Source organism: Rousettus aegyptiacus, unplaced genomic scaffold, assembly GCF_014176215.1.
Source record: "Rousettus aegyptiacus isolate mRouAeg1 unplaced genomic scaffold, mRouAeg1.p scaffold_m13_p_3, whole genome shotgun sequence".
NCBI lineage: Eukaryota > Metazoa > Chordata > Mammalia > Chiroptera > Pteropodidae > Rousettus > Rousettus aegyptiacus.
The window spans coordinates 167959686-167972042 of record NW_023416306.1 but is presented as its reverse complement, the minus strand read 5'-3'; the positions used below and the strand labels follow the sequence as shown (position 1 = coordinate 167972042).

At 39.2% G+C, this 12357-nt stretch overlaps 1 protein-coding gene across 3 annotated transcripts in view; it reads left to right on the top strand.

Annotated features, from left to right (window-relative positions):
• The window catches only part of ATG2B (autophagy related 2B), a 56874-nt gene that overhangs the window by 32538 nt on the left and 11979 nt on the right, over nt 1-12357 (top strand). For all 3 annotated transcript variants that reach the window (XM_036238893.1, XM_036238892.1, XM_036238891.1), the window contains 9 exons: nt 20-90; nt 449-525; nt 785-955; nt 2518-2659; nt 4371-4573; nt 5553-5779; nt 6700-6808; nt 7577-7771; nt 8437-8538. In XM_036238893.1, the coding sequence (XP_036094786.1) occupies nt 20-90; nt 449-525; nt 785-955; nt 2518-2659; nt 4371-4573; nt 5553-5779; nt 6700-6808; nt 7577-7771; nt 8437-8538 (1297 nt within the window). The remainder of the gene's footprint in view (nt 1-19; nt 91-448; nt 526-784; nt 956-2517; nt 2660-4370; nt 4574-5552; nt 5780-6699; nt 6809-7576; nt 7772-8436; nt 8539-12357) is intronic.

Below are 12357 nucleotides of genomic sequence, written 5' to 3'. Positions count from 1 at the left end.
TTTTATCTTTTTCTCTCAGAATAATCTTGGATGAAGCTGCTTTACATCTGTCTGACAAATGTAATACTGTCACTGTAAATCTGAATAGAGGTAAGAGTTAAAAATGGAAGTATGCACTAGATGAATGCACTTTTATATTTGTGTGTATGAATATTTTAAAGCATTTTAACTCTGGAATAATGCCAGTGAACTAAGGATTTTATTAAATTTCAGTTTGACTTTGTAATGTCCTTAAACGCATCAAATTATTTATACTCTAATATAATACAAGTTTTATTTCTGAAGTGAATTGTAGGATTTATGTGGATAAAACAATATTTTCATTGCATTATAAATATTTGTGGCACCGCCTGCCATGCCTGCCATGAATTGGAAAGAGATGCTTGTTTTATTAGGTGTTGGTTGGATAAGCATTAAAGTACATTTTTATTACTTTTTAAAATTTTAGATTATGTTCGTGTGATGGATATGGGGCTTTTGGAATTAACTATAACTGCAGTGAAGTCTGATTCTGATGGAGAGCAAGTAAGCTATTAAAATAAATGAATGGAAATTTTTATTCATTTTATTTTTTGTAAGAGAGACTAAAAAAAAGTATTGACTAATATTTTTCTAGTTACCTAATTTTGGTAAAAAATAGATAAACTTTTAAAATTGAGTTATAAATACACATTTCCTATGACAAGACAGACTGTCATATTTTATTCAGTATAAACCTATGCAAAAAAAATTTTTTCTTTTGTTTGGAAAACATTTCATCCTTTTTTCCCTGTGTCCTGTCCAGACCGACTCGCGCTTTGAATTACACTGTTCCAGTGACATTGTCCATATCAGAACGTGCTCAGACTCTTGTGCTGCACTAATGAATCTCATTCAGTACATTGCAAGCTATGGGGACTTACATGCAGCTAACAAGGCAGAGATGAAGCCTGGAGCCCCTGAAAGAAGGACGAAGGTACAGCTGGCAACATCACCCGTCAGAATTAACTTCTCCCCTACCCTATTCCTGCCACGCGAGTGACACGTTTACATCAGTGAGGCCTTCATGACAGCCACAGGTAGAAAAGAAACTCAGAAATCACCCATCTATGCTTTACCTTCAGAGCGATGGGTCAGAAAAGGTGACTCCATGGGCTTTTTTGGAAAATCATTCAACTCTTCGATGTTCAGAACATTAATCTTCTCAACCAACATAATATTTTTTCCCAGACTTAAGTTATTTTAATCTCTCTTTAGGGAAAAAAGAAACATTTGTCATGTAAGAGCTTGGTACACGAAAGTCGTATGTAAAATGCTGAGAGAAGGTAGATGGCCGGTGTTAGTATTATTACGGGAAAACTTATTCATAGAATATTATCCTACATGTTGGTTATCTGTTATACTGTCTAGCTTTCAGTATACTTTTCACAGATGATTTTCTTTAACTCAGTGTGATGCAGAGCTTAAAGATTATTATCTCTGTTTTATAGATGAATAAGTTAAAACTCAGAGAATTTAGGCACTTTGCCTAATTAGTAGCAGAAACAGCAACAAAACGCAGATATTTTGATTCCTGGTTCAGTGCTTTCTTATGTCCCCACGTGTCACCTCTCTGCTGTCTCTTACAATGTCCCATTTGTTAAGTATTTTTTTTTTATTTTTCATCGTGTTTTTATTCTTATTCGTCACCTCTTCTGTGAACAGAATTCTCAGTGCCCGTAGGTTCCGGGGCCTCTGGTACGGTCCGACTGGCCTGGCCTTGCTTTCGTTAAGGGCGGCCTTACACTTCATTTGCGTTACGCTTCTGTTTTCGATTCATCCTTGTTGCTGTGTTCTCACTGATAAGGTGATTTACGATCCTCCCTTTCTGTCGATTCTCTTTTGGGGAACGTTCTCCAGTTTGTTAAAAGTTATTTTAAATTATCTCTTTCAAATTGGGTCTTTCCATTTTCGCGTCCTGCTCACATTTAAAAAGCATGATTTGGGTTTACTGAATCCACAGGTCATTAACCGAAATGGTTGAGCTTCAGTGCTGGAATTGAACCCCGTGAATCACTGTTTGGTGGCTTTCTCCTTTCGTGTATGCCCCCTGCTGTCATAAGGTATCTATTCATTCCAAGAAATGAGGCTTGGGCCTGCAGTGACTTTGTCTCAAAAATGTGAAAGCTGTCGTAGCCAGCAGATTTGAGCAGACCAGACTTGACGGAGTGAGACCCCCTCTCCCCCACCTCTCCTGCTGTGTTTTCCACCTTCCCTCCCTTCTAATGCATTGCCTCTTCAAGATCCCACTTTCCTGTGCTGGTTTTGAGGCGATGACACATTTATTTCTCTTTGCCAGTAGGTGTTGGGTGATGATGATACTAAAAACTTAAGATGAAAAGGTAGCAGGTGCTGGGTAGAACATAGAAAAATGACTTTGTTCCTCTTTCTGATGTTTCTATAAAATGTAGTATATTTCTAGGACAAAAAAGTTTGCTTTTAGAACAATTTCATTTATTTGTAATTAGTTTTTGTTTTTTGTTTTTTTTTTAACTGTAGGTGGATTCCAGTGGTCGGTCATCCTCACGAGGTCCAGTACTTCCTGAGGCAGATCAACAAATTTTACGAGATTTGATGAGTGATGCTATGGAGGAGATTGACATGCACCAAGCCACTTCGTCTGTGAAACCACAGTCAAACGGTGAGACTGACTGGGACTTCTCGCTGGAAGCACTGACGTTGTAGTCAAGGCTTACATTATTTGTGTTCTTATAAAGTCTTCAATAAGTAACTTATTAAAGGAAAGACGAGCCTGAGTTTTGGTGGACGTTTATTAGTCAATCATCTTGTGTTTACTGAGTGTCTGGTAGATAAATAACACTGGCCAGAGTGTGGTGGGGACACAGAGAAAGTGGAAAGCAAAGCTTATGTTTTCTGATAGCTTATGGTTTAGTAAAACAAAGTAGCACTAACCAAACCGACGCTAGTACTTAAAATGATTCAGAAACTGTAAAATAGAAAATACTTCAGAACATGTCTCATACTCTCCTTTTCTGAAAGGATTGGAATTGATTCATTAGACTTTAGTGAAAGTGAGATGATTTGGCTTTTAGAAGGTGGACTTAGGTATGGGGAGGGGAGAGAGAAGGTAATCCTGGCAAGGTCATTAACATTAGCAGGGCTGGGACGAAGGCATGCATGAGCCTTTGTCATCCAGCAGCTCAGGCTGTTACTGAACAAAGTTCCGTTTTAGTGAAAAGAATTAGACAATGAAGTTGGATAGGCAGGGAGGAACCAGATGGTTAGGGAGCCTCGAAAACCAAGTGGAAGCATCGAAATTTTTTGAAGCATCTATCTGAAGAATATTTGTTTTCCCATTGGATAAATTTAGCTATTTATATTATTAGCCTTAATTTTAAAAAATAGTTTTTGGTATTATAAAAGTTGAACATTAAATGTTGCTTTTGTTCTAATTTAGAATAAATTAGAACTAAAGAAGCAAATGGGAACATTTAGCTTTCTGTGTACCACATTAGTTGTAATTAATGTTAGTGGCTAACCTACATATATAGGAAGGAATATTTAATGACTTTACTGAGCAGCTTCAATATACACGATTCTGTACTAGGGACTGGACACTTACGAGGATGTGTAAGGAAGTTCAGGGTGCTGCCACAGAAGTATTTAAAATCTAGTTTGTGAGCCTCTTGAGGCCAAAATGTCAGTTTATTCATCTTAGTGTTCTCAGTCCATATCACAGTGTTTGGTTTGAATGACTGAATGGAGAAAGACCTGGTGAATCTAATACGTAATATGAATGTATGAAGGAGATTTTGGTGCATGTGCATGCTTTTATGGACTTCGCATTGAGAGACCTACCCGAGAACAGGTGTCCTGTGTGGGTATCCAGCACCCCAAGAAGTAGTCTTTTTGTGGCTGGGAGTCACTTGAAGACATGCTCGGCAGCTGTTTCCGCCATCCCCGCTGTCAGCAGAGAATTCCTGTCGTTTCAGATGAAGCCCTGCGGGGTGTTTCCGGTTTCCCCTCCCTGTGCAGTATTGTCCAAGAAATTTCTTACAGAGCCCCACCCACGGGTCAGAACTGTCAGTGTGAAGTTCCGGCTGAAACCAAACTCCAGTCAGCGCTGACCGCTGACTGAATTCCTGAGTTTCTCTGATGTGCGTAGGTAGCTAAGGGGAGACTAACTTCATGAGATCATCGTTTACTCGTTTCTTAGAGAACTTTAAACTTACTAGTCTTACTAGTAGTCAGAAGGTAGTTGGAGGAAAAAAGGTACTGTAGGTGAAAGCACTCATACAACGTGTGTCTGACGCGTGGTTAAAATGCTGACTAATGTTACCGTTGATGTTTCAGAATGTACCACATCTGAATGCTATCATCTTTTTACCTAGGTGTTTTGGATGAAAAATCTCATGTTCAGGAGCCATGTTGTTCAGACCTCTTCCTGTTTCCGGATGAGAGTGGGAATGTGCCCCAGGAGCCCGGCCCCACTTACTCCTCCTTTACCCACCACTCTATTGGTGACGTGATGACAGGTGTGCCCACTGAAAACGACGACTTTTGCATTCTTTTTGCACCAAGAGCAACCATTCAGGTAATAAATTGATAATATAATTGAGGCCTTAAGATAGTGTTACACATTGAGTTGCTCAAAGGGTGCATGAAAAAGATTCTTTAGATTTTGTTAACTCTTGATAGTTCAGAATTTACTGTTAATGCTTCATAAATGTTTGTTATACTTTACTATTTCCGTGGGGCATCTGTCAGAGACTCAGAGAAGAATGTTATATATTTGCAAAATTTCCTGCCTAGATTATTGAACTATAGGTGTGTGTAGTAAGATAACTGTTCAGGGTATGAAATTTAGCGGCAGAAAGGAGAGCGGCGTGCAGTTACTAGTTTAGGAAGTGGGAAGGTAAGATGTGGTTTGCGTGAAGGCTGATGATTGGTCGATATATGTAATTTCCATTTTAGAGTTATGCTCACGTTTAAAAAGCATCGTCTGGATTTAATGAATCCACACGTTACTAACCAAAATGGTTAAGTATTGGTGCTGGAATTGAAACCCATTCAAAATGAATCATTTAGTGTATACATGTACTAATGTGCCAGTAGTAACGTAAGTGTATTTAGTATAGCAGGTTCTGGGAAATTAAAAAAATAAAAACAATCAAATTCAGAATAAGCTCATTATTAGCAACATGATAATTGGGTCAATATGAAGTATATCAGATTTGAGATGCAGTATTGAGTTTGAATTAAAGAGTACTACACAGATGCACAGCACACACGCACGCACTCACACACTAAATCTGTGCCTTCGTATTGTCAATCACGTGGTAAAAGCCAAATTGTAGACTACAAAAAATTCTTATGGAGTGATTTACACAGAGTAGAAAGAGAGTCCATGTTGTGGTTAATAATGCAGAATATCTTATGTGAATTGTGTCTGTACTTATTTTATGTATTGAAATTACTAAAAAGAATGCCAAATTTAAAATCCCCATGAGATATGCAGCATAATCAGTGGTTTGTTTGAGGTGAAACAGGATGTATGTACCTGTTTATTTTAGGAAAAGGAAGAAGAACCAGTTGTAAAAATAATGGTCGATGATGCAATTGTGATAAGAGAGAATTACTTTAGCCTGCCTGTTAAGAAGACAGAGACGAGCAGAGCCCCAGTACACTTTCCCGTTCCTATAATTCGCTATGTTGTTAAAGAAGTCTCTCTAGTTTGGCATCTTTATGGTGGAAAGGACTTTGGAACAGCGCCTCCTACTTCTCCAGCTAAAAGTCATATGTAAGTTAATTTCTGCGTAAGTTTATTCGACAGGCAATATGTTCTTTTCATAGAAAATACATAGTGTGCATCATTTTAAGAATTATTGATAAAGTAATATTAAAAACTGTAATTTAAATGTTACTCTTTAAAATGTTAGTGTTAAAAGTTTGTCATTTTGTAAACTTATTTGCAATATTTGTAATTTACTAAAATGTGGTGACTTAAGTGGTTTCCAGTCAGCAAAATTTTCGAGTGCCCACCACATACCAGAGCCTGTTAGGCACATTCACTAAAACGAATACAGTCTAGACCCTGCCTTCAGTTCGAAAGGGAGAGATACTTATGTGAGCAGATGAAGGCCGCGAGGTGCCGTGTGCGCATCAGGAGGCACGGAGCATGCAGGGCCGAGTCCCCAGCATCCAGCTGGGCACCAAGCAGAGGCAGTGATGCTCCTGATATGCTCCTTGAATGGACGCATTGCTCGGTAGTGCTGGAAGAGGCTGGGGGGACCAGGTGTGGCGGGGCAGGCATTCTCGCCGGGCGGGCTGGGGCTGAAGGCTTCGCAGCGCAGTCACATTTGCACAGCTTTGTCGTGATTTTTAAAAATATCAGTTTTACTATATGTAATATGAAGAACTTGTCAGGAGGTCTCATGTCCATATCTCTCCTCGATGTGAACACCGACATCATAATTAGGTTTTTCTGTTTAGCAAGCAGACGCTTTCCATAATGGCAACAATAAAATCCACACTCTCAGTGTCTCCAAAGTAGAAAAGATGCAGTTTTGATTTGTGGTGATACAGTTCGTGGCAGCGTTCTGACAGTGCTATAATCTCATTTTCTGTTTTTATCTGGTTATTTTTCCTGATGTTGTTCATTGCCTTTCTTTGAATAGTCTTTTAACAAAGAGGTTTTTTTTTTTTTTTTTTAATTTATAGTAGTCCTCACAGTTCACCTTCTCACACACCCACAAGACATGGACGTAATATGGTATGTGGGGGAAAAGGAAGAAACCATGACTTTTTAATGGAAATACAGTTAAGCAAGGTAAGCTGGCATTTTGAAAGGCAAATTGCACTGAAGTAGGGGCATTAGTGGGGTTCATTAGTGCCTCTTCCCTGAGCAAGATTCAGAATCCCCTCGAGGGCTTGTTAAAACATAGGGTGCTAGGCCCCAAAATTTCTGATTCAGTAGGTCTGAGGTAGGTCCCATGAATTTGCATTTTTAATGAGTCTCATGTAACTCTGATCCTACTTCCCCAGGACCACACTTTGGGGACCAGCGCCCTGGGGTATCTGTGTGGGAAGGCCAGCTGTGGGATCACACATGCGTCAGGTCCTCTGAACATCTAGGGACCAATAGGGCTGGGCTGCCGTCGACATTATGTGCATTTAATTATGTCAGCGCATCATGGATTGGGGTGCTTAATGTGGCAATATTAATGGTGATGCCAGTTCCATCTGTTTAATCGTATCCTTGCCCTCCTTGGAAATTGGATCTGCTTCCACTGGTGGATTTTCAAGCAGTTTCAAAGGAATGCAAGATGATAATTTTATGTCTGATTCCTATTGAGGGTTTGCTTGAAAAGGACAGGGATTTCCCCAAGGTCAAATAAATGTCAGTCAAACTTATCCTTGTGTGGTAGAGAACTCAAAGATCAATAAATACGTGAACAAATGGTGTGTTACGTTGTTCTCTGAATGTGGAATCGAAAGCTTTGATTTCAAAAATGTGGAGTTCTGTATCATAAAGAGAAGCTCTAGTTTAAATGAAATGCAATGATTGCTCTGCACCCCCTTCTCCTTGTCTGCGAAGGTGAAGTTCCAGCATGAGGTCTACCCGCCGTGCCAGCCAGGGCGCGGTGCCAGCCTCTCGGAGTGCCCCGTCTCCCGGCAGGCGTTCATCGTGCAGGACCTCGAAATTCGGGACCGGCTGGCAACGTCACAAATGAATAAGTTTTTGTATCTGTACTGCAGTAAAGAAATGCCTCGGAAAGCTCATTCCAACATGGTAAGATGTAAAAGTTTTTTGTTATGTGATATTTAGAAAAGTGTTTTATTATATCTAACTTCAGAACATTTAGATTGGGGAAAATCACTGGATATTTTTTCTAAATTTAGTATGTAAATTTCTTTTAAATATGCTCCTTAAAGTTTTATGTTTCAAAAATTATTTTGCATGTCACTTCTAGATTCCATTATCTATAATTGCCAATATAATAAAAACCGAGGAAAACCAGAAGTCCACAGTGATCTACTCAAAAGATTTGGTATTGCCGGAAGTGTTCAGATTTCTAACACTTTAAATTTGAGTGGAATAGAAACGACTCAGTCAGGACTTCTGGGAGAAAATGGCATAGCGGCTGTCCTTGGAAGACAGGCTCGAGGTTAGCTTCAGGGCTAAGCAGACTCCTTTGAGACTGCACGTACATTATGGACATTTTTTTCCTCTAAAGAGAATCCATATCTTTCATCAGGTTCTTTAGGCAGTATGTGACCCAAAAAAGTTTGATACTGGCTTTTAAAGAAAAAGGGTAAACAACCCCACTTTTTGTTCTAACATAGGGAATCAAAGTGGGATTCCCTCCCTCCATTTTTTTTGTTTTTCCTTTTTAAAATGAAAACAAGGCCATAATATGATTGGGGAAAGAATGTTTTTCTCTTTCTTATTTGCAGTTGACAGTTAAAGCCTTACACGTCCGTCCAGAGTCTGGCCGGTCGCCACAGGAGTGCTGCCTGAGAGTGTCACTAATGCCACTTCGCCTCAATATCGACCAGGTTCGTACTGCAAGCGTAATTCACGGGATTACAATGAAATACATATCCCAGAATGGGAAATCCGATTCAGTCGAAGTATATGTTTATTATTATTAAACATTTATGAAAGTTGAATAATTAAAGCAAGTCTTCTGCTGGTGAAGAACAGGGCAAATTCATTAGGCATTTGGAGTCTGAACTATTGGTGAGTAAAAGTTCTTAGATTATTTTCTCCAGTCTTCTACTCATTGTCTACGTGACGTATCGTGTGAACCTGCTTCTCATTCTTTCTTATTCTTGTGTATATACTCCTAATGCAGATGTGCAGGTGTTTTCAGAGAGTATTAAAGGAATCCTTGGTATATATGATTCAAAGATATAAAGGATTGTGTTTTAATCTCAGCACCTGGAAGAGAATTTTTTCTGCCCTGGGTAAAATGACATATTTTTAAATTGGCACCTAAACAGGTCACAAACAACAGAGATTTATGGAAAGACGTAAAGAAACCCACTTTCTCACATTCTGACAAGCATCCAATCAAATTATTCTGAATTTTGCTTTGCAGAGAGCTGTTTAAAATGTAGTTGATGCCTCTTCTTCAAACTATATTCATGGTGTATGGAAATACGATGGTCCATAGGGATGCGATGTGGGGCGAGGGGCGTAGGCCTGGGGTCAGACCTGGGTTAAGTCCCAGTTCTCTCTGCTCGTAGAATGGCTTTGGCTGTTATTTAACTTCTCCAAGCCTTGGTTTCTTCATTGATAAAAGGAAGAAATAGTAGTACATGTAGCATCATTTTTTAAGAAAGAAGGATTAAATGAGACTAGTGTATATAAAATGTTTAGTTTGGTGTGTAACACACAACAGTCAAAAATGTTAAAACTGAAGCATGTATCACCTGAAGAAAACATGGTGCTTTTAAAATTTGCTTTTGAAATAAAACTCTCCTGTTCTACTTTATATTGGTATGCGTTCTGGTTTGGAAGCAGCGTATGTGTGAGGTGGTGATATTTGTTCACTTAAATCATATTGACTGAGTAACGTTGACTCAGTGAAGACTCATTTAAATAAGTAACAGGTACTTCAGAAATAAGCTTAAATAATATTGTAAAAAAATCTCAGAAAATATATAGTGACGCACAGAAGTTTAGCAAAATTTTAATATTTGTAGCTTCTGAGCGGGATCAGACTTACCAATGAGTACTTTAGATTTATGCTTTCTCATTATGAGAATATTTCTTTTGATACCCATATTTTAATTTATCCATACATTGGCCTAGTAGGAATATGATGAAGGATTTATGGGAAATTTGATCTGTGGAAGTCACATGAGAGCAAGAATTTGAGCAAGATCCATCTTTATAATACAATTTTACCAGATTTAGCAAGTCCAATTTTCTTTAATAGACTTTTTCTTTAATATTGAGCTTAATTTCTTCTTATAACTATAAAACATTATGATTTTAAAAGGGAAACCATTAATCTTAGAGAAAACAGTCAGGGAAATAAATGTTATGACTAAACTGAGGAGGAATGGGAAATAATTCCCCAAAATGAGAAAACCAGGAAAACAAAGCCAGGCTACAAATGTGGAAGCCTTAGTGAAATCTATTACTGTATAAGAAATCCTTTTCGGTTTGCATTTTCTAAGATTGACACACCGTATTTTGAGATAGCAAATGGTCATCTGAATAGGAAACCAAATGTTTGAGTTCTTCATTCTTTGTTAAAAATAATCAGTTGACGAATGATAATGCTTTGAGTAGTATTTTTCTTACCAAGCATATCTCCGCCTTTATTTCTCTTCACTGGGTCATAGGCAGTGAATGTGAAAGCCACACTTTGTTTTCTCATGTTTTTAACCCTTTGCTCATTTAGAAAAAAGGCGCAGCTCCCTGCTAGTGTTAATTTAACATCATGTGTATAATTGCTATGTTTTCTGGGATTTGACAGTTTCAGTGATTGAAAATTACTGTATTTTGTAAATGGAAATACCATGACTAAAAACAAAATGCTGTAAATAGAATGATGTCATTTTTCTTCCCAAAGACTGTTGACATACTAGAGCTGTGTGAAAATAATAATGGCAAAATATTTTGTGGCAGACTTTGGGGGTAACGTTAGGACTGTAACCCACGAATTATCTCGGGGTAAAGGCTGTAGTCACCAGTGTCACCAGCGAGTATTTTCAGGGCAAACGGGAAATGAGTTAAAAAGTTGCGTCGCTGCTGAAGTTCAGTGCAGTTGCCTACAAGGTTCAGCGTGCCTGCAGGGTAGGCAGGAAACTAGGCAGACGGAATGATTGCCATCCAGGGACCGGGCGTAAATAGATGGCGAAGGTCATGAACTAGGCAGTCTGAGACAGAAGCGTGAATGGGCCAGATCTCCTGACTGCCCCAGCCTAGTGGTCAGTTTAGTGTCGTACTGCCTGGAAGTCTGTGCAGGGAAGATACATTGGTTCCAAATTATTTGCTGAGTGCCAGCCTCGTCCCAGGTTCTGTACTAGGATGCCGGGGATGCAGATGAAGAAACAGTTCATCCTTAAGGGTCTCTTGTGCAGTGGGAAGACTAGCCTCAAACATGACTTAACACCTGTGGTGCGTCCAGGTGATAAAGTTAGGCATAGGATGATCTGCCCGCGCCGGAAGAGGGCTCCCAAGCCAGGCTGGGAGTTGGGAAGAGTGAGCGGTGATCAGGAAAGGCTTTCTGGAGGAGGCGAGACTCGAGCGCGTCTTACGGAATGCAGTGGAGTTAGCCACTCCCAGAGTTTTGTAAAGGTGTTGAGAGCCTAAGTCAGGTTGTGAGATGAGATGTAAGGACATTCAGGTAAGAGAAGTCCGTGCTCAGCGGAGGCTGGAAATGAGGACCGTGTGGTAGGACCACTTCGCACTCCGTGGGCTTTCAGCATCGCTGCTTGTTAATTGCCTGCATAGGGCACCAGAAGTCATTCTTTTTAACACTTTAAGTCATACTGCACTGTTAATATTCTGTATCATAGGACCTTAAAGCTAGAAATAACTATTTGATGGTCAAAGTTGAGCATAAAAAACAAATTTTTTAAAGTTTAAAAAGTTGATTGTATTGAGGTATAAATTGCATATAATAAAACGCACAGATTGTAGGTGTACAGTTTGAGCTTGACCAGTACATACACTAATTGAAATATATAGAACATTTTCTGTACCCACATAGTCCCCTGCAGTGTAGTCCGTCTCCTGCCCAAAGCAGTCACTGATACCACTTCCACCACCAGAGATTGGCTTTTGCATTCCACGACTTCGCACAAGTGGAATTGTATCTGGCTTCCTGTCCTCAACATCGCGTCCGTGAGATTCACCTGTGTTGTAGCACGTATTAGCAGTCTGATTTCATGTGTAGATATACCACAATTTATCCATTTACTCATTTATTTACATTTAGATTTTCTTGTTCTTGGCTCTTATGACTCAAGCCGTTATAAAATTTGTGTACAAGTCTTTTAAGAACATGTGTTTTCATTTTTCTTGGGTATCATAAACAGAATTTCTGGGTCGTAAGGTCGATATGTGTTTAACTGTCATGAGAAGCGCCAGGTGGTTTCCATGGAGGTTGTACCATTGTATGTTCCTACCAGTGACCTGTGAGTGTTGCTGTGGTCTCGTTTTTGTCATTCGAGCTGTTTTCCTTAGTGATCATTGAGGTCTTAGTTTGGATTTCCCGATGACTAGTGATGCTGAGCATCTTTTCATGTGCTTAGTCGCCATTTGTATGTTTTCTTCTGTGAAGTGTCACTGTGTCACTGGTTTTAAAATAGTTTAGCATAAATACTAAAATAAAAAATTCTGAGAACATTTCGAAA